Source organism: Anastrepha ludens, chromosome 3, assembly GCF_028408465.1.
Source record: "Anastrepha ludens isolate Willacy chromosome 3, idAnaLude1.1, whole genome shotgun sequence".
NCBI classification, from domain to species: Eukaryota; Metazoa; Arthropoda; class Insecta; order Diptera; family Tephritidae; genus Anastrepha; species Anastrepha ludens.
In genome coordinates, this window is record NC_071499.1 from 30,691,011 (window position 1) to 30,714,257 (window position 23,247).

The window sequence follows — 23,247 nt, forward strand, 5'->3', positions numbered from 1 at the left end:
ATGTTTCCGATTTGTATTTCGGAAATTCCACTAAAGGATCTCCCGTCTCCTGTGACTCAGAAGTGCATATCTCCATATTATTAGCCGATTTCTATTTAATATATGACTGCAAATAAACTTTATAAATTTATCTAAAATATATTTACTTACATTCTCCATTTTAATACAAATTTTTATTTAAGTTTGGAACTTTGATTCAAACCGCAAATTTGATTTCGTGTTTATTTTCACTTTGCGCTCAGCTGTTTACTCATTTGGAAATTCTTACAAATAAAAATATATGCAATACAAACTCCCAACTTCCCCTCAAAATAAATCGTCATTTTGCTCTCTCACTTTCCCCTACTTTGCAGATTTGTTTGATACACGAATGCCAAAATTCCATAATTTGTAATTATTATTATAAATTATTTGCTTCATGAACAGAGCCCGAAACTTCCGGCAGGGTAATTAATTAGGTGCTACCTTGTACATATATACATACATCCATGTAAATAAGCATACAAGCGTGCGACCAAATTATAGGCATGCCTTGTAAAAATACATTTATTGAATTTAAAATTCATTCACTTAACTTTCAGTGTTGAACATCATCATTGTGTAATAAAATAAAAAAAATATTTGATCGCAATATCATTTATCGCTTGAACCACCATGTATATCTGGAGTACTTTTCTTGGTCTTTAGGCGTAAACCGTACTCGTATTGTAGACGTAACCAAATACCTTGACACATTTTCACTAAACGTCCATCCAATTCCTTCTGTTTCATGGCGAATTTATATTGCTCACGTATTATGTATTTAGCTTGCCTTAAGCGGCCAGTTTGTATTAATGAAATGCTGTAATACAATTTGCAACGTGCTTGCAGGAATGGATCACCTAGTCGCAGACCAATATGCAGTTGTCGCAGAGATATTTTACCCGCCACATCCGCCTGAGATACCAAAAGTATTCATTAGTAATTTGAAATGCACCAAACTTCTTTAAAGCTTACACATCTACTAAACTGTTCACCAAGCGCAGAGAAACCACCACCTAACGTGGATAACCATGACATTAGGTACTCTACTTCGATACGCTCCCACAGTGTATGGGCCAAAATAAGATTCCTGTTTTTTGGAGACACATTTATTTTAAGTATATATGCATATGTACATCATCTCACCATTTGTAGTCGATCACTTCTTTTTTTGGGGGGCGCAGTTGAAGCCACAGTATATCCACACCACGCAACGCTGGATTCGCGCTTAGCTGCAAACGAAGTTGGGTAAAGTGTTGCAACTCACGCAAGAGATAGAAGGCGCTGATGCCTTCAATTTCGATTATTAAGCGGCGCAGTGTACGAGTTTTGCTATCTTTCTGAGCATTATCGGCATGTGTGGGTTTATTAGGCGGTCGTAGAGATGTCACGCGACTCCAAAGTGCTTTTCTTGGCAGTGTATGCACTTTACTATTACCGTCAATCTCTTTGAATTCTTGCTTTTCGGTTAAGTCACTGATGCAAATTAAAATTGACATTGCAATAATATTGTAATAATTTTTGCAATATCTACGATAGGAATCGCGAAGTGACGGAAACGGCAATTTTTTGTTTTCGAATGTAAACAATACAATTAAAACAGCTGTTCTGAGCTGTCATTTTGTGGATTGTGGGTTAGTCGGGTCAGCGAATTTTCTTGCTTAATGGAACGGATATAAAATTGAAGCACCGGATATAATTTTGTGTATTTTTTTTTAAGTAGTTGCATGTTTTTCTTATATCACTGTTACATTTGAAATGAATGTCTAAATTTTTTAGATACTCACTTGAGAAGTCGGTTACTTGCAGCTGCTGCCAGCTGCTTGCTCTCGGACGCTCCGGTGTGTCCGAGTGCACTTCTTAATTGTTGAATAACTCGAAAAGTATTTGTCGGATTCACTTTAAATTTTCAAACAATATTTTTAAGATATTATACTTGAAGGAAAAGCAAAACAAAAAAAAAAAATTTTTTGAAAATTCTGACTACCCCTAACCCCTTAAGAAAACGTATATACAGTGAACCAAAAATAAACTGGGACACTTGTTAGTACTGATTTCAATCCTTTATAACTTGAGAACGGCTCAGTCAATTTTCAAAAGGCAAACACCAATGCGAAGCATTCAATTCAATGTTTTATTATGAAAAACGAAAATAATAATTTTTCAGAAAACAAAATTTTTTACAATACAAACAATTTTACAACTCAAACATAAAGTGGGACAGTAATGAAAATACGAAAATAAAGGAAAATTGTTGAATTAATATCTTCTGCAGTATGTCTTTCCACTAATTACTACACCGCAGGTCGGTGTCCTTTCGCTCCTACTTTGGCTAGTTGCTATTGACGAAGTTCTGATAATGCTAAATAAGGGTGGGGTCAAGGTAGTAAGCATACGCCGATGACTCGGTCCTAATGGTATCGGGACCGCTTGTCTCAGTCATGGCTGAGATTTTAGAGAGGTCCTGGCTGTATTCAGTCGCTGGGCTACCACTTGCGGCCTCAGAGTCAACTCTGACAAAACGGAGCTGGTGCTATTCACCAGAGAATATAAACCTTTGGACTTCACAAACTATGTATATTAAACAACTTTCATCGGAAGTTAGGTATCTTGGCGTGATGCTTGACTCCTAACTCCATTGGGAGCCACACATTGAAAATCGGGTTAAGAAGGCCAATATAGTTTTGTACGCCTGCAAATCGATGTACGGCAAAAAATTGGGGCTCAAGCCACAGTTCGTGCTGTGGATATACAGCGCAGAGGTTTTGCCAATTTCAACGTATGGATGCCTGGTTTGGCGGGAAGCTCTTCGGAAGCGTTATAATACCACTAAACTAGGGAGGACGCAAAGGACTGCATGGATTGGCATCACCGGCGCATGTAAAACTTGCCCCAGTGCTGCCCTGAATGCCCCTTTGCACTTACTTTCCAACGACTTTGGCGGCAATATCTTAAGGGACATGGTCGCATTTTTGGACAGTTAACACAGGATTTCTCCGAACAGCGAACAGATCTCTCTATCCGCCAACTAGAGTTTGAGGGTCGTGCTAAGGTAATCTTTCCAAATAGGCAGGATTGGATCGAGGGGGAAATCCGCACCGACGCTACCGTATGTTTCACTGACGGTTCCAAGATGGAATCGGGAGTCGGAGCAGTGAATTTCTCTAAATCTGCCAATTTATCTATCACCTTTAGACTGCCGAATACTGCTAGTGTTTTTCAAGCAGAAGTCTTTGCGATTCTGCAGGCATGCAAATGCTTAGGGAACGCGGGAGCAAGGAAGATATTAACATTTTCTCCGATAGTCAAGCCACGATCAAAGCTCTGGTGACGCCATGGTGCAGAACGAAACTATTAAACTCCTGTAAGGAGGAGATCACATCTGTTGGGTATTCAGGTAACATTTTTCTGATCTGGGTTCCAGAGCATAGGAACATAGAGGGAAATGAAATTCCTGATGAGCTTGCTAGGAAGGGGACTGAGTTGGTCTCAGAGACCTCCTACCCCGCCATCGGCGTACCCCTGACAGTTGTTAAAGGTGAACTGCACAAATGATTTCTCAGGAAAGCGCAGACAAGATGGAGCTCCATTTCTTCATGTGCTATTCCGAAAACTCTTTGGCCTCAATACGATAAACGAAGGACTCAGAAAGTCCTTTGCGCTCTTCGCCATTCAATTTCCAAACCCGTAACTGTGTTTACCGGTCACTAGAAGATCGGCACACACGCGGAAAAGTTAGGTTTACCATTTAACCCCCACTGCAGAAGCTGTGGGGACCTTTCAGAGAAGGAGACTGTTGAGCATTTTCCCCGTCAATCTCCGGGTTTGGCAGCTAGACGATTATGGTCACTGGGTGCTTCTTTCTTCGACAGGCTGGGCCAGTGCGCCAACCTAAATTCAAAAAATCTTCTCCATTATATCAACAGCTCTAGTTGACTATAGATATCTGCCTTTTGGAGGTCTCATAGTGGTATCAAAAAGGCGCTTTAGTGCTACTTGAGGAGTGCGAGACTGGCACTTCAACCATTTCACCTACCTACCTACTGCTTGAAAATGTCGTTGCATAGGTCTCCTAGAGTTTTGTTGACATCTCTCCGAATCATCTCTTCAAGGGCTGATTCTAGGGAATTTTCACCACTAATCTGCCATTTGCGCAATTCTCTTTCAATGTGGGCCTACAACTGCTCAATAGAATACAGATCTGAGTTCTGAGTTCAATATTTTTAGATAATTTATGAGTAAAACAAAACGAGCCCACTCCAAATCATAACATGTCCGCTACCAAGTTTCACAGTACTGATCACATTAGACGGATTGGGCGCTGTACCTGCCCGTTTCCAGACAAAACTGTGGCCATCCGACGCAAAAAGGTGGAATTTCGACTCGCCGGTGAAAATAATAAATAACATTGCAAAATTCATTGGATTGCTAAGATATTCTTTAGCATAGTTACGATGGAATAAGGTGGTAAAGTCACATACCGTAATCTTGACACACCCTTGGGTATTAGTATGAACAGAGCAACAAGATTTTGCATGATCACCCTATGGTAACAAGGGTGTGCAGACGTTCCAGGCGACCAGACAGGCGCGCCATAGTTTAGAACCGGCCGGACAATTGCCTTAACTAGCCCTGTCTAGTGACCCATTCATCAGACATACAGTTATCGTCGCTATTTGTGCAAATCCCATCGATTTAGGAATCTCTTGCTTTCTTAAGTGCCCCTTTTCATTCGTTCATAGAGATCGCCGTGAACGAACTTCCAAATGGACGCATCAAGCGACGATGCAGAATCTGTTGCAAAATGCAAAAAACAAGAGGAACGTGCTGGCACTGTCCAATCAGTAAAATTTATTCAATACAAGGTGAAGACCAAAATAAGCAAGACTGGTGTCATAAAAATGTTTTTGAAGGCGCCATCTTTTCTATGAGTTAGTGCGTTGGAAGTTACATCCCTAGCTGACTTTTAATGAGAGCTTAGTGACATTCGGTTCAGTGGAAGCGAAGTTATTACGTCTAAAGTATCAGTAGCTTTGTGTCATCGGTACAAAAATGAGTTTCAAACAAAGAGCTAATTTCAAATTTTGTTTTAAAATCGGTAAAACGTTTACCGAAACATTTGAATTGATGAAAAAAAGGTAATGGCGATGATTGTCTATTTCGTGTCAGATTTCATGAGTGGTTTACACGTTTCAGAGATGGTTGTGAGGACGTGAATGACAATGAACAAAATCAGTAATCACCGAAAACTCCATCGAAATTGTTCGTAAATTTATGAAGAATGAACCGTCGTTGGAATTCATGGAATCGGAGTTGAATATCTCCAAACCATCGATTTATCGCAGTTCAACTGATCATTTGGGCTTACGAAAGGTTTGTGCACGTTTCATTCCGCACAAGTTAACTGAGGTCCAAAAATTGCTCAGAATTCCACAATCGAAAGGCCTCAGTAAAGGGGCGAGAAAAGACGAGAACTTCCTTTGCAACATTGTAACTGGCGATGAAATGTGGTCTTTCCAACATGAACTTGAAACTGAGCGTCAAAGAGCCGAATAGAAGGCCCCAGACGAGCCATCACCCAAAAAATCGAGTTTGGAGAAGTGAAAAATCAAGTCGATGCTCATTTGTTTTTATGATTCCAAGGGAATTGTCCACAAGGAGTTGTTCCAACGAGCCATACCGACTATCTATCTTTGCGTTTTTGAAGCATCGCATTCGTCAAATTCGCACTGAATACCGCGATGGAGGAAGCTGGCGCTCATTGCATGATAATGCGCCATCTCATCGATCCACTTTTGTGACTGATATTTTGACTAGAAATCGCATTTTAACCATGAACCAATCCCCGCATTCACCTGATATGGCTCTCTGTGACTTTTACCTATTCGGATAGGCCATGAAAGGAAAATGTTTTGCGTCCGTAGAGCACATCCAAAAGGCTTGTACCGACATCCTGAAGGGCATTCCGGTTAATGACCTGAAACACTCTTTCGAAAAGCTTTTAGATCGCGCTAAACAGTGTATCGAGGTCAGAGGGAACTATTTTGAATAAATAAACTCGAAGTCATCAGAACAAAGCTCCTGCGGTTCTATTTTAGCTCAGCCTTGTTTATTTTGGACTTCACCTTGTAAGTACAAGCGATCATTGAAATTTATGGGAGGCCCTTCCGAGTCAGCTTAATGATTCTAAGGGTATTATCCGTTGAGTTGTTCATGAAGATCTCCTGTATAAATCTTAGGTTATGCGCAGACGACAGTTTACATATGTCGGAGCAAACACAAGAACAACACGGACTTTTCAAACAACCCTCGTATAATTAGACCATCCACAAATTTTCAGGCATTTGGCCGAGTCTCCTTTAATTTGGAATTTTGTGCAATTGCAAATAAAATGTTTAGTAAACTACTTATGCATACATTGCCGGTGGTAAAAAATGTCCTACTGGAATTTTGATTAAAAAGTGTTTGTTAACATAAGAATTAATTGAATGGAATGCTTTGTAACAAAATTATATGTGTATGGGTGTACGTAATGTGTGTGTCTGATAAGATAAAATATTTATAATATTTCAAAGTCTCGTTCACATGGATGACGTGATGTACATATTTACTAATACATTTTATGTTTTGTTGTTAGTTCTTGGTAAAGGAGAATGACGAATAGGGGAATGACAAGTGACAAGTGCCAGTGTCTAATCAGGTGTCTGTAAACATTTTTTTAAGGGGTAACACCACTGCAACAGACTTTAAAATGCTTGCATGCCAATTTTTTTTTGTTTTTTTTTGGCGGAAGGAAAGGTGATAATGCAATGATACTTGGGCAGTTATTGAGCATATATTTAATGAATGAATATACAATATTATTAGCCGATAATTAGATTAATCTGTAATTTTAATTATATTTTAATAAATAAGAATCAGTACATTAAAACTACCTATAGTTTGTCTAACTAAAGCGTGACCGTCATAACTCCCAAACTATTTGACAAATTGGATTGAAACAAACTGCATTGTATGGGCTTATAATATTTATAATACGCAATATATTCAATAAAATGTATTTATATAGTCACCAATGTTCTTATATAGTCCGCATGTAGTGGAAGTGATCGACTCCAAATCAGCGGAACTCGCCTTGATAACTGTTTGAGTGTCCATATTTCTTTTCCTTTGAGTTTTTGCTTAAGGGGACAGATACCTGTAAACGGCCATATTTTCCCTGATTTTCATTAAAATTAGAATTGGAATTGGAAGATATCGATGAGGACAATATGTGGTTTCAACAGAACGGTGCCACTTGTCACACAGCTAACGAAACAATGGCTTTTTTGCGCGAAAAATTTGATAGCCGAATAATCTCACGACGCGGCGATGTCAATTGGCCGCCAAGATCACGTGATTTGACACCGATGGACTTCTTTCTTTGGGGTTATCTGAAAGAAAAGGTGTACGTCGATAAGCCAGCAACAATTCAAGAGCTAAAGGATGAGATAATTCAGCACATTAACGGCATAGAACCTCAATTATGCCTCAGCGTCATCGAAAATTTGGACCATCGGATGGAGGTGTGCCGCCGAGGCCGCGGCGGCCATTTGGCCAATATTTTGTTCCATACGTAATTGAGCCACACCAATATTATCATAATAAAGAGAAATTACAATAATTTCCTAAAAAAATTGTAACTTATTCGAAATCAACACCGGCCCTTGAAACTTAACCACCCTTTATTAACATTTTATAAAAATTTTTTTTTTTTTTTCGAAATTTTACAGGTGTCTGTATCCTCTTAAGGGGTTGGGGTAGTCAGAATTAAAAAAAAAAAAAAATTTACACTTCCTTAAAGTACAATATCTTAGAAATATTGTGTGAAAATTTGAAGTGAATCCCACAAATACTTTTCGAGTTATTCAACAATCAACAAAGGGCGCTCGGACGCTCCGGAGCGCTCGATAGCAAAACTTTAAATGCGTTTTTCTCAAAACTAAATTTTTTTAACTGGTGATCACTGTAACTTAAAAACCGCTTGGTAGATTTCAATAAAATTTATACTGCTTTTGAAAAACATAAAAGCTCGTGCCTGATTGAAGGATTTTTTTTTCAAAAATATCGATTTTTTTTAAACAATTAATTGTGGGTTTTTTTTCTCGAAAATCTGAAAAATATTTCCTGAGGCCGGCATATTGTTAATTTTGAAAAAAAAGCTTCAATCAGGCACAAGATTATCTAATAATAAAACTAATTTCTCTTGGCCGATTGGTTTTAGATAAATCTCCAAGGACTTGTGATGATTACCGTAAGAGACTTCTTGAGAAACGGGCTCTACCCAAACAGCTATAACTTTTAAAATTTTTAATTTTTTTTTAATTTTTGCTTAAGTCAGGTCTAAAGAGGATGCATTAACGCTATGTTTTTATTTTTTTTAATTAAAGCAATTGACTAGCAAAAAAAAAAAATATTGAAAATCATAATTTTTTCGGGCCTCGAACTACCCCTAACCCCTTATAAGGAAGAGTTTTTGTTCATTGTTTAGAACTTTATTTTCCAATTGACTGCTCGGTTCAAAATAACTTTTGTTAGCTTTTGAATTTCAAGGTTAAAGAAAGCAGAAGAAAGCCGGCGATGATGCTGATAGGTGTGAGCATTTGGGTATTTTTCCACGTTTTGTACCTGAGGATTTTAGTTTCGTTGTTTGCATTATTTTTACTAACACCAGATTAAAGAAAACTTGTTATAGAGTCAATCTGCCTTAAATTGATGTCAAACAGCTCGAAGAGGTCCTTCCCGATGCTGACGGGAACCACTGATTCCAAGCTTTAGTTGCAGACATAACTATAGGGATAATGGCGTCACTAAAATACGCACACCTACCACTCACATTTATACCCCCACTGACAGTATTGAAGATGCACCTGCCATCTTTCGAAGAGGTAACATAAAAAGTGTCGAAAATATTCGTTGGGACAATTTTGGACAGCGTCAAATTTTTGCTTTCTTCATCTGAAATTTCATCTATTATTTATTAGCTGTTGTTAAGTAAAATGTCGAGCAGAATTTCCTCTATGAAAGTTAAGAGAAGAACAAAATACAGTCTTTATCGAAACTTTGAACTTCCCAAAGAATATGAGGACAAAAATCGAAATAAAAATAATAATAACAAAGGCAGTGGCATTGAGGTTCGATTTTTTAACGTTATAGTTATGCACAAGAATTATGTATTCAAATAAAGGGTGCCAAATTAAGGCCGCATGATTTGGGCTTAGCGAAATTTTCTTTCGGCCTGTCGAATAGCTAGATTTTCTGATAGCTGTCTCTGTAAGCACTACTTTCGGCAGTAAGTTGATGTTTTCCAATTCGTTTACTACCATATTAATTAAAGCGCCGAGTATGTGCAATGTTTGTTTTTAGTCAACAAAATTTATGATGAATCCGCTTTTTCTATGAAAGAATTCAAGGTCATAATACTTAGGTAACATAAAAGCGCGATACTTCGTGATCAGTTTTGAATTTAGAAATTAATTCACAAAATATAATTCTGGCATTAAGTTAAACAATTTTTTTTAATACCATACTTAGCAATTTCCGTTTATACTATATATTTTTTATAATTTAACTAAAACAGGACTATTTTGCTACCATTTTAAAAAGGTATTTAATATTTCTACTTTCTCATCCTTTTTAAATGCGACCTTTAGAAGCGAGTGTCAGAATTCTAATGTCATAAGTGAGCAAATCTTTAATAAATGAGTCATGATGTTTTCCGAGTATTTAAAATGCGGCTTTTCGCACATTTTTACGAGTTGCTAATGCGACACCTTTTATCATATAAGTTCTAACGAAATGTTACAATAAACACCAAGTCGACTGCATTGCAACAACAGAGTTTGACACATACACATGTAGATATGCGCATATACATACATACTTTGTGAGTTATCTCTGTACATAAATTCTTATCATATGCAAAGAGCCGATAAGGTGTTCATGTACAGTTAGCAGGTGTGGATAACTATTCCATTTGCTAAGTGTCAGTTACTAATTTCAGTTAAACGAGTGAGGAAGCTCGAGGCGCAATACATATCTATTTTTAATACGAAATCTAATTATAAATTAAATAGAAAATGAAGTTCTACGTGTTGGTATTGATAGCAGTGGCCTATTTGGTATATGTGCACGCGGGTAAATTAAAATACATTTTTAGCAAAAAAGAAACATCAGTAGATATGTATTTATGTAGTTTTTATAGTAGTGTTCCATTCAGCGGCAAAAATAGTTCTAACAAGTGAAATTTTTTTTACACCATAAACTGGCTATTTCTTACATTAAATTGGTCGTAAATAATTAAAATTGGTCTGGAATAATCAAAATTTGCCTTGAATAATTAAAAGAATTAGGTATATTATTTTAAAAGTAAGAACAGAGTTTCATAAATTTAAAATGGTCGTAAATTTAAAAAGTATCCAAAAAAGTTGCTGCTTGCTAAATATATATTATTACAATCCGGTGATGCAATGCTGCTAATCTTATCTTGTGATTTCATGTTCAATTTGTCCGCGGAAAGCTCAATAAGTCAATAATTCATACATTTATTTGTACATAAGTATGTATGTAGTGCATGCATACACATGTGTATATAACGGTGCCTTGGTAGAAAGAGAGAATGGCGTAAGCCTTAGACAAAGTTTACTTGGCTCAAGAGCCTTGGAGGCGCACTAATAGGGTGCGGCCGCCTTGGCCTGGTGTAATTTGCAATTATGCAATGTGACAAACATAAACTCGCATTGCGAATACAAATAATGAGAATACAAATAATACAGAATGGTTTTTTCTAATAAAGGCAGGCGATGGCAAAACTTCGAGGCCATTTTTGCCACGAACATATTCCCATAAAAATCATCTATTCCCAATAAAACCGAACAGGTATCACCCGCGAAACAAAACACGTTTTGATATCTGAGTGATGCCATGTCTGGCACTCCTCAAGTAGCACTCAAGCGCCGTTTTGATACCATTATGAGACCTCCAACAGGCAGATATCTATAACCAGCCAGAGCTGTTGATTTAATGGAGATTTAAGTTGGCGCACTGCCCCAGACTGTCGAAGAAAGGAGCACCCAGTGACCCAGTTAATCGTCTAGCTGCCAAACCCGGACATTTACATAGAAAGTGCTCAACAATCTCCTTCTCCGAAAGATCCCCTAGGCTTCTGCAATGGGGTTAAATGGTAACCCTAGCTTTTCCGCGTGTGTGCCGATCGTCCAGTGACCGGTAAACACAGCTACGAGTTTGGAAATTGAATGGCAAGGAGTCCAAAGGACTTTCTGAGTCCTTCGTATATTGTACTGGGGTCAAAGGGTTTTCGAAATAGCACATGAAGAAATGGAGCTCCATCTTTTCTGCGCTTTCCTGAGAAATAATTTGTGCAGTTCCTCTTTAACAACAATCAGGGGGATGCTGATGACTGAGTAGGAAGTATCTGAGACCAATTCAGTCCCCTTCCTGGCAAGGTCATCAGAAATTTCATTTCCCTCGATGCTCTTATGTCCTGGAACACAGATTAGAGAAATGTTACCTGCACATCCAAGAGATTTGATCTCCTCCTTACAGGAGTTTACTAGTTTCGTTCTACACCATGGCGTCGTCAGAGCCCTGACCGCGGCTTGACTATCGGCGAAAATGTTAATATCTCCCTCGTTCCCGCGTTCCCTAAGCATTTTTCAAGCCTGAAGTTTAAAACATTCTGTGACTGTTTTTGTCGAGTATGCTTTGGATTCTTTTCGCTTTTATAGCTCCTTGAATGTTTGAGTAAATAAAGACTTCATTTGTGGATAATACTCTCATTTTTATAGCTGTAAGTCCCTCTTTTATAGCCGTGACTTCCGCTTGAAACACACTGCAATGGTCAGATAGGCGAAATGATTGGTTGATCCCAAGTTGGACGGAGTAAACCTCTTCAAACTTTCTTATCTATTGTAGTTTTGAAACATCTGTATAGCTGTTTATACCATTTTCATTAACAACAAATCTATTATTCCATTCCACTTTCGTCCACTTTTGTCCTCTTTCGAAGGAAACGCCGTGTTGAAGGATTTATTTAAGTCTTATTGTAAGGGTAGATCGGTAGAATCTGCCCTACAATTGTGAAAGATATTAAGGAGACTCTTTTTCAGAAGGAGTTTGCGGTGGGCGCCTTCCTCGGCATTGAGGGGGCTTTTAATAACGTCCTCCCGGAGGCAATTACTAAGCCTCTGGGTAAACTGGGGGTCGGAACCGATCTTACAAGATTTATCTACAGATATACAGGATAGTCGCGGCAGAGTGGGGAGGTTCACTCCGCAAGGTGGTGTTTTCTCACAATTTCTCTGGGTTGTTATTGTGAATGACTTGCTGGAGGAGCTGGTGAGAGTTGGCTACAGGGTAACTGCCTACGCGGATGACGTGGCACTAATTGTTAGGGGAAAATTTGTGGATACTCTGTACTATTTGATGCAGGAACATTTGAACGTAGTTGTTAGATGGGCAACGGACTGCGGCCTGTCGATCAATCCTCTCAAGATGGAGCTCGTCCTATTTACGAGGAAATATAAGATACTCGGAACTCAACTTCCCTAATTAGGGGGCGCACCGCTGATGCTTTCTGACAAGGTGAAGTACCCGGGTATTATCCTTGATAGTAAGCTTACATGGAAGGAATGAGGAAGGCAACAATCGCAAGGGCGCAATTGGCAAAAGATGGGGCCTTTCACCTGGAGTTGTTTTTTTGGCTATATAATATCATTGAAAAGCCAATCTTGTTATATGGTCGAACTCTCTAGAGAGGAAATTCGATGATGAATAAGCTGGAGAGCGTTCAGAGGAAGGCACTCATTGGAATCAGTGGGACGCTTCGAATGACTCCTACTCTGGCGCTCCACGCAATGTTAAATGTGGTACATGTAGGCATCGCAAGGGCAAAATTGCCGCTGCACGTACCGCAATCAGACTATAGGCTCAACCTCACTTATGGCCACTCAAGCATCCTTGCAAACTTTGAGTTCATCCCCCTGTCAACGGATCAATGTATGCTCTCGCTTAGTCCAACCGGAACTTTCTGCACTCATAACAGTCAAGAAAGTAAATATTTACTCCGACAGTCAAGCGGCAATAAGGACCCTCGGGTCAGTGACGGTGCATTCGAAACTGCTCAGGGAATGCCTGGCCTCACTTTCGACTGCGTCCGACATAAGCCTCATCTGGGTTCCTGGTCACAGCGAAATTGCGGAAAACTGGGAGGCGGATGAGCTAGCCAGACAAGGGACATGAGAGGTTATTTCAGCTTTCAAACTTTTGCGTCGGATGTATGGAGGATGAGGCGAAATCATCTCAGCACTTTCTCCTTAGCTGACCTGGCGGAGTTAAGATCTAGGCATCTTGGCTCTTATTTCTTTGCTAGGACTGCTGATATAGCTGGCGTTGACATTAAAAGTCTGATGAATTTCATCAGCAGCACAAAGCGGTTGACGCAAACGCAGCACAGTCATCGTTCATAATCTGCGCACTCTAAACCTATCCTCCTAACCATCTCACCATCACCTCTCCCCGCCCTCTGCCTTCACTCCATTGGTTTTGCCTTTCACCTTACCGCCTTCACCATGGTATCACAAAGGACGAATCCGTTTATCTTTGTCCAAGTGTGCCCATTCCTTGGTTAACCATTCCAACCTAACCTAACCTCACCTTGGTCTTACAGAAATCCGTTGTACTGTTCCAGGAATACAGGAGAATTTTTCTAAAATTGGCGAGGGCCCTCTGTGGTTCGCTCTGAGTAAATCGATTTCTCTTAATCTGAGAGTAGATTTGGCAGCTGTTTGCTTCAAGGTGTACTTTGCCCCTATAGAAATCGATCTAAAATTTTAGTTTTCTATAAACGAAATCAAATACGATTTTTTTATCGGTACACAGTTCTTTTCCTTGTATGCAAACGTATGCAGGTATGTACATTTGTGTTCATGTATAGTATACGCTCACTAAAGTTTGTAGCTGGCTAATTTAATCAGCAAATCAAGATAACGATACACAGCGTTATCTTTTTCAAGGGAAAATAGCCGAGTGCGAAATATTTATTTAAAATTAGCTTTATTAAAGTTTCTGTCAGATAAAACGGCATTAAATTGACAAATGATTGCATTACTAATGCATTTACAAACGAATGTAAATATATGAACAACACTGCCTGACAGAAAGTGGGTAGCTGAAATGATCTGTGAAACCGAAATTGAATGCGTGCCAGTACTGTGGAAAAGTTCGGTTTGCGGCAAATGCAAAAATTTGTTTATACATTACTTAGTTTTTATCTGAGCGCAGTTATTGTTCGCATAAAGACAAAACATTTGCGATTCGGAGGGGCCATACAGTTATGTCGGTTTTAATCTATCATACAAATGGATGCGGCTGGATTAACATGAAGACACAAGTCACAAATTTGCGAAAAAGCCCTGGTGTCATTATTTATTCATTTACTCAGAGATGTAAGATAAAAATGTTTCGCGATTTTTTTTCCGAAAAATCTAATGTGATAACATTTCTGGGCCCTTTTTACCTTTATATGTTAACTGACATTTACGACATATTAAATTACTCGGTAAACACTGGCAAAATTCTTACGCGGGTAACTAAAAAAAATTTGGAAACAAAGTTATGATTCATCATCAATTGTGAAATTAAGGTTTTGTTGTGCAAAAAATGTCGTTTGAAGTGTTGCCGAACTGTGAACTTATCTTCGAGACGAGTTTACCAACATAAAAAAAAAATAATGGAAAGTCAAATGTACGTAGCACGCGAAATTTGAAAATTCACCACTTTTTACTCTTACTTCACTCTATGAGATGTGTTCAAAAAGTATCGCGAATTTTGAATTTTTGCAGGTTACGTATATTCGAATTTCGATTTTTTTGTGGCGATATGTACTCATGTCTCTCACTCATGCCGACGGGTTCGGCTATTATGAGTGTTCAGTTAATTGTTGACAGCCGCTTTTAACCTATTCAAAAAGATGGATCTAAGAACCTGTTTAAAATTTTGTGTGAAAAACGAAATTAAGTGCGAGGATGCATTCCGAATGTTGACTGTGTCATACGGAGAATCTACTTTGGACCAAAACAACGTTTATCGGTAGTACAAAATGAAATGTTCTCAGAAGGCCGAAAAGATGTGAACGACGAAAAGCGTGCCGGACACCCGAGCACTTCTACAACAGACGAAAAAATTGATGAAGTGAAGAAAATGGTATTGGCCAATCGTCGAATCGCCGTTAGAGAAGTTGCTGAGGACCTAGACATATCGATTGGCTCGTGCCATTCGATTTTTTTCAATGATTTGGGCATGAGACGGCGCGTCGCAAAATTCGTACCAAAACTGCTCAATTTCGTCCAAAAGCAGCATCGCATGAACATTGCTAATGAGATGGTGGACAATGTTGCGACGACCCAAATTTGCTCCAGAGGGTCATAACTGGTGACGAATCGTGGGTTTATGGTTATGACGTGGAAACCAAAGCTCAATCATCTCAATGGAAGCTGCCGCACGAACGGAAGACCGAAAAAAGCGCGCCAAGTTCGGTCGAATGTAAAAGTTTTGCTTACCTTTTTCTTCGATTGCAGGAGTATTGAGCATCATGAGTTCTTGCCACAGGGTAAAACGGTCAATAAGGAATATTACCTGCAAATGGTGCCCTATTTGCGCGAAGCTATCCGCCAGAAATGCCCGAATTTGTGGAAGAATAAAAATTGGCTCTTGCATAAAGATAACGCCCCTGCTCACACATCGTTGCTTGTGCGCGACTTTTTGGCCAAAAACAACACACTAATGATGCCACAGCCATCGTATTCCCCAGATCTAGCGCCCTGTGACTTTTTCTTGTTCCCGAAACTGAAAAGGCCCATGAAAGGGAGATAAAGACGGCATCGAAGGAGGAGCTGAACAAGATCAAAAAATGATTTTTTGAAGTGCTTCGAAGATTGGAAAAAACGTTGGTACAAGTGTATAATATCTCATGGGGGTTACTTTAAAGGAGACAAAATAGATATTAATGAATAAATAAATAATTAAAAAAAAACTAAAACGCGATACTTTTTGAACACACCTCGTATATTCTCTTTGCAAAGACATTTATTGTAATTTACACCATTGCAAAGTTATACTCCGTATTTGCTTTCATTCGACGCTTCAGCTCAGACTTTGTTGATCCAATACTCTATTGATACTCTAAGGCTGTTATATAGTAACCTCTCTTGTGTGTGCAAAGCTAGAATTTGATGCCTTTAGTTGGAGAGCGCATTATGAATGTGAAGTATTAGTAGGCTTGAGCGTGCCCAACCTTTGTTTGCTATACTATGCGTTCTTTGTATTTCACTGATATAATACCATCTAATAAAGATCGGTGGTTACTTATTAACCCAAAATCGCTAGATGCTAGAAGGACTACGTTCTATCTCACTTTCGTTTACGATTTGATGAGTGGACGATGGACTCCCCTTCGTTACTCGAGGAAATTTGTTTTCAAGTTAAGTTACTCTGGTCATTTGAATAAAGTAGTTGGCAATATTACATATTTCCAATATTACGTACATACATAGTTTAAAATTCTCTGCACCCTATACACCGCAGGAAACGCGACGAAAACTTGGCATGCAGTTAATTTAACCCCACTCAAATAGTACTTTGAATTAGTAGCATTTAATAATGATATTTAAGGTATGTGTATGGCATTGGTTGGAATGTTCACATATGGCCAGGGAAAGATAAAATTCTTGGATGCAATATTTTGATCTTTTGCCCACAAGAAACTAACTATATCTTCCTGTTTAAATTACTAAAGTGACAGGCTTCTAAATGTTTTTATGTGAAGCTTCAACATACCAAGTCGCTAAGCCATTACAACCGACTGTTTTTTGTTAGCGTAAAAGCTAGTGGTACCTGATTTCAAAACGCTTCAGTAGCATTCATACATGATTCAATAATACGCCTCTTCTTTTCGCCAAGCGTTTGGAAGTGGCGAATAGATAAAACAACTAGTATAAATGAACATAGCTTGGCAACGCAGAAATAGAGCTGCCTTAAATTACGTTTGTTTGTAAGTTAATGAGTTAGCGGCGAATCTTGCTCGATAACTTTGTTGTTGCTTTTACATGCAAATTTTTCGTCAAGTTAGCCGCGTTTAGCATTAATATTTAGCATTAATATACTGGAACAACATAATGTCCACAACAGGAATATTTATTTTGTAACTGTCACACTACAATTTTCACCAAAATTAACTACGCTATTAACGCCGCCGTCTGTCTGCTCTAGTTTGGGGATGCTTCCAATGCTTGAATGTCTAGAACTTTGAGAGAATTTATTTCAAGGATATACAGATAGAGAGAGATACCGATAAAGATTTGGAAGAATAAATAAGAATTGGAAACTTTAAAAACGAAGAGTCCTATTTATTTGAATAATGCAAAGTGGCGCAAAATTAATCATCCTATGGAGAATTTATAATTTATGCAAATGGCCCGTTTTGCTCTTACACTTCTGAAGTAGACAGCTGCAGTATGCAAAAAGACGAGCAATGGAGCGCCTAAAGATCAAAATAAAGACTTCTATCACTTAAGGGGTTACATACAGCGCCAAAAATGCGCTAAAAGAACAACTGTATTTAGAAGGGTTAACAATAGAAATATATATAAAAAATGTTATACATTGTTTATTTGTACTTAAACTTTATAAAAAAAATTAATTTTAATTTTTCTTTACAAAAATTAGTAGATAAAAAATCACGAGACCCAAAGTACAATGAAAAAAAAGTTGCTCCACAGTCTGCATCATTTCACCTTGAAATGTTGATGGATCTGTAAAAAGTAAAGAAATTCTTGTAAAATAAAGTTGAAACAGACTATAACTGTCGAACCAGATTTTTAAATTTCGAAAATTTTTTTTGGCATTTTAAAAGAAGTATATATGTATGTATTCCAAAATGTCACACTTTAATTATGTTTATAAAATTAAAAAAAATTATCAAAAATCAATTCTATAGAAAAACGCTTTCGACTATTGAACAAAACTGCATTAAAAATATTAAAAACTATGTGAGTTATTATGCAAACCGTGCCGGAAAAAGTAGTTTCGAAAAAAACGAGTTTAGAGTTTGAAGTACAGGGTGCGCCATCTTTTATGTCGGTATGAAAACATTGAATAACTCTGGAAAAAAAACTGATTTGTAGAAGGGAGGTATTTTTATTTGGTTTGGTTATTTACAATTTATTAAAACTATTTTTTGCCCAAGTGCCCACCTTTATTAGCGATCTTTTTTCTGCGTTTGTCATCACCTTGTCAAGCATTTCAGCTTTTGTAGCATCGATTTCGGCACAAATGTTTGCCTTAAGCTGGTTAATAGTCAACGGCTTGTTGGCGTAAACCTTACTTTTCAGATAACCCAAAAAATGAAGTCCCGGGGAGTTAAGTCAGGTGATCTGGGGGCCAGCCGATGTCGCCTCTTTTTGACACCAGACGCCCCGGGAATTTTCGTTGCAGAAATTCAATTGCTGCATTCGCAGTGTGGCATGGCGCACCGTCTTGTTGAAACCAGTAACCGTCTAAACCTTTCTCACGTATTTGCAGGCAGACATAATAAGCCAACATCCATCGATATCGGTTTCCATCGACCGTTTCGTTTTCTCGGTAAAAATAAGGCCCAATGATGGTTTTGGCGCAAATGCCGGCCCAAACAGTTACTTTCCGGTCATGCAATGGCGTTTCATGGATCTCGTGTGGATTCTCAGTTCCCCAAATGCGGCAATTTCGTTTATTCACGCTGCCGGAGAAGTTAAAATGTGCCCCAGTCATTGAAATTTGCTTCCAAAAATTGGGTCCGGTGTCGAGCGACTGTTTGGCCATATTCCAAGCGACGGGAATGGTCTGTCGGTAATATTCTTTATGTCAATTGCACTTTATACGGAAATAAATTTAAATCATCCTTTAAAATGACGACACTGTTGGCTCCTGGGCAACGCTCTCCCTCACTGCTTCAACAAGTTCATTGGAACGTCTTGGTCGTTGATGAACGGCTTGATGACGATCTCCTACTGTCTCGTGCTCAAAAAATTTCGACACCTAACGAAGAATAGTATTGTCAGACTTTTTGCGATATGCGCGTTGAGTTAGAACAATAGAACGACTATTTTCGATGCATAGCGTCACTATTTCAGCGCGTTGTTTCGGTGTAAAGCGATCAATGGTTGAAATTGTACTGAATTGACGTATCGAAAATATATATGTTGATGTCTATCGGTTGGTAAATGACAAAGTTAGTCAGCGTTTACATACCGACATAAAAGATGGCGCACCCTGTAGAGGAGCGCGCGAACCGCGCACTACCCAGTCAATCGGCTGTAGAAGCTATAATATTGAGAATTTCCGCATGAAAATTTCACGGTATATATTCTTAAGATACTATACTTTCGAGATATCAAAAAAAAGTGCATGTAGCGTAGTACACATAACAGAAGTGAAACTTTCAAGGCATACAAAGAAAGAGGGAGAGACCCAAGAGAGACTGAGAGAGATAAAGAATATATATCTAAATAAATTCACAACATTTGCAGAGAATACAAGTAGACAAAATTTACAAAAAACGCAGAAGGGTCGACCGGTGTAGGTAAACGCCGGACACAAACTGTGGCAACAACGCGCACTACTCTAAGCGTTCATCACCGGCATAAACGCAGCGATTCCAGGACCGCAGCAATGGCACAAATTATTGCAGGGAAATACCAATAAATCCGACGCTGGAATGAATAGCACTTTAGAGTACGCACAAGCACTAGCCAAGAAACGGAAATAAGCGCCAAAAAAAAGTAGGCACCAAAAAAACGCTAAAAAATTGGGACCAAAAAACGCCCCAAACAGTAGGCACCAAGGAAATATAACGCCAAAAAGTAGGCACCAAATATATATTTCCTTCAAGTTTGCACCAACAAACAAGCGCCAAAAAGTAGGCAGTGTTATTTCTCACTATAAATTAGCAACCACAAGGAAAAACTCAGGAAAAATAGCTTAAAGTGTATCTAAGATATATGTAAGGCATAGCTCTCTCTCTCTCCATTTCCTATACGTTATATCTTTTTTCTCTTTCGCGGAACTAAAATGCCCAAAACGTTGCATGGCCTTGAAATTTTACTCTGCATTCTCGCTCGTCCATCGACGCCTAAGAAGTTTCACTTCAAAAAAAAGATTTTTTGAAAATTCTGGACGTACATATGTAACCCCTTAATATCTCCATTTTATTTAGTAAAAAAGTTATTCAACAACAACAATTTGTAAATGTGACAATCATATTTTTCCAAAACGTGTGCGCATTCATAAAAATTTTCTCCCATCTTTACTTTCAGATGCCTGTGTGCAATGTAACTCTGCCAGTGATCCGAAATGCGCTACCGAGCCAGAAAACTATCTGGCCAAATCGTGCAGTGTTAATACATCCGTGTGCTATACCCGAGTGCTTAGTAAGTTGTAAAAAAAAGATGGTATTTTTACTGGGTTTTTGCATAATCTTTTACTCTATTCTCTAGATGGCAATACGATTCGTGGTTGTGCTTCTGAATTGGACAACGCCACAGCTGCTGCTTGCCACAACGAATTGGACTGCCTGATTTGCACCTTTTCCGAAGGATGTAATCGTCGCATCTTCCCCTTGAGTCGTGCCCAGTGCCTGCAATGTTCGGACAACTCCACGGCCGAATGCGCCAAAAATGTCTATGCCAAACCCACCGTATGCCCAATTTACAAGCTCGGCGACAAATGCTTTATTAGAAATGATGGTATGCTACGACAATTTATATATTTTATCAACACTATTTTATGTCACTCTCTCTTCCTTGCAGGCAAAAACAAAACCGAGTCTTTCCAACGCGGTTGTCTATCCTCCGCTCAGGCTAAGAAGCTCTGCATAAATGAGTCGAATTGTTTCACTTGTGAAGGTGTCGGTTGCAATTTCCTCGCTGCAAATAGTGAACAGGTTCCGCTGGCTCGTGATGGCGCGGCATTTGCTGGCTTTTCCATTGCACTGCTCTGCGCTGCTTTGACCACGCTGCGCTTGGCTTAAGTTTTAAACAAACATAACAAAACTATTTGAATATTTTCTTTTTTACTTTAATATGTTTGTAATAAGTGCGAGTCTTATGACGATTGTTGGCCGAAACGGCCAATATTAAAAGTCTTTGTTTCAAATAAATGTTGGACAAAAAACAAAAAATAAAAAAAATTTAAATTCACTTTCTACAGGAAATTGTGGCAAATGGCTATTTGCTGTGGAATTACAAAACAAAACAGGCTGCATCTACATATGTGCGTTGAAGCACACATACATACATACATACATATGTATGCACATGAAAATTACTTTTAATTTTATGAAGTGTGATCAAAACGATCTCGCCACGCAAAATGCTTGCCTCAAATGGTTGACTTTTTCCCTTCATTTTTCATTTTTCGCCTACTTCCTGGGAATATAATGCTTGGCATTTTACAGCTCCATCAACATTTTTAATTTCATAGGGCATCATCATGTGCATAAGTAGTGCATAAGTGAAAGAGATTTTTTTTTACTTATGCGCTTGTGTGTGTATGTCAAAGTATTAGGGTGATCACACTTTCGATACTTTCAAAAGTCCGCTTCGGGCTGCTCAAAGAGTTTGTACTCGTATTAGCCAAACAATATATAAAACATGATTCTAATAAGGAAATTAAAACGAAGATAAGGGCAGTTTTTACTCATTCATTGAACGAAAATTTTATCAACTTACATAGAACAGAAAGGAGGTGTGCATTTAGACCTTAAAATCTTGCGTGTCAGTTAAGCAACTTGCATTTCCATTGGTTCAATAGGAGTTTTTAAAAAAGGCTTTTCGGACCCTACAACAAAAAACTAGTTAAAAGCAATGATGCAGTCTCCATTAAGTTGAGTTAATTTCTTATGTTCTTTATTTTAAAAGGACAATTATATATTTATGAAATGAGACTTTCAGCTATTAGTCCATAGATATCGCTAGGAGTATTTTTAAACCTTCCCAAATGTCTTGTTTTTTTTGTTTGTCATCTGTCAACAATATTCAGTTCATTGTTTGTTACGTTTCATACAACAATGCATTTTTGTCGCTCTTAAAAATGTCAAATTTCGTGCCTTCAAATGCTTCTCAAGCTCATCAAATGCTTATAAAAGCTAATGGTGGACATGCTCTAAGTGGAACACAGTGCTGCAAGTGATTTTAGCGTGGAGAACGAGGACCGTGGCCGGCCACCGAAAAAGTTTGAGGACGCCTAATTGCAAGCATTGTTGGATGAAGATGATGCTCAAACGCAAGAAATGATGGCAGAGCAGTTGGGAGTGACCCAAAAAACCATTTCCAAACGTTTGAAAGACATGGGCATGATTTTAAAGGGCGGAGGATGGGGGCCGCATGAACTGACAATGTGACAATGTACCGCCACCTCGATCAAGAGCGACCCGGGAATTGGTGGAGACGTACGATTGGGAACCGCTGGTGCATGCGGCTTACTCACCAGACTTCCAGGCGCCTTCCGATTATCATTTGTTTGCATCGATGGGTCACGCACTTTCCGAGCAGCGCTTCAATTCTCACGAAGAAGACAAAAAATGGCTCGTTGATTGGTTTGCGGCCAAAGACGGTAAATTTGTTTGGCGCGGCATCCACAAATTGCCTGAGAGATGGGAAAAATGTGTCGAAGATTAAATTTGTAACCATGTTTTGTTAATAAACGTTTGAAATTGAAAAAAGTCTCACTTCATAGGTATATACCGGGCTGAAAAGAAAAAAAGAAAACATGTTTTTTCTTTGTTCAAAATTGGCTTTATTCATCAACGCGATTTCCATCACGAAAAACGCAATAATTTCAGCGCCGCTCTAACATTTCAATACCACTTTTGTAGAACGATTTAACTTTTGCCTCATAATAGGCCTCAATTTCAGCGATACCTCTTCATTCGAGCGAAATTTCTTACCGGCGAACATTTTTTTAGGTCTGCGAGCAGCCAGTAGTCGCCGGGAGCCACATCTTGCGAATACAGTGGATGTGGGAGCCATTCGTAGTTCAATTCATGTAGTTTTTCCATTGCTTTGATTGACTTGTGGCACGATGCGTTGTCTTGGTGAAAAACATTTTTTTCTTTGCCATATGCGGACGATTCTTTGC

At 38.6% G+C, this 23,247-nt stretch overlaps 2 protein-coding genes across 2 annotated transcripts; one reads left to right on the forward strand and one right to left on the reverse strand.

The window, feature by feature from the left end:
* Nucleotides 1–519: 519 nt before the first annotated feature.
* Nucleotides 520–1,625, reverse strand: LOC128856328 (uncharacterized protein F58A4.6). The gene is made up of 3 exons (XM_054091626.1): nt 1,168–1,625; nt 997–1,111; nt 520–936 (listed from the first exon to the last, which is right to left on the reverse strand). The coding sequence occupies exons 1-3, from the start codon at nt 1,518–1,520 to the stop codon at nt 634–636; spliced, it is 771 nt and encodes a 256-aa protein (XP_053947601.1). The 5' UTR covers nt 1,521–1,625; the 3' UTR covers nt 520–633.
* An 8,413-nt stretch (nt 1,626–10,038) lies between these two features.
* On the forward strand, nt 10,039–21,296 carry LOC128857296 (uncharacterized). Its single transcript, XM_054092994.1, has 4 exons — nt 10,039–10,197; nt 20,427–20,540; nt 20,607–20,855; nt 20,919–21,296. Exons 1-4 carry the CDS (start codon nt 10,140–10,142, stop codon nt 21,137–21,139), a joined length of 642 nt encoding a protein of 213 aa, XP_053948969.1. The 5' UTR covers nt 10,039–10,139; the 3' UTR covers nt 21,140–21,296.
* The last annotated feature ends 1,951 nt before the right edge of the window (nt 21,297–23,247 follow it).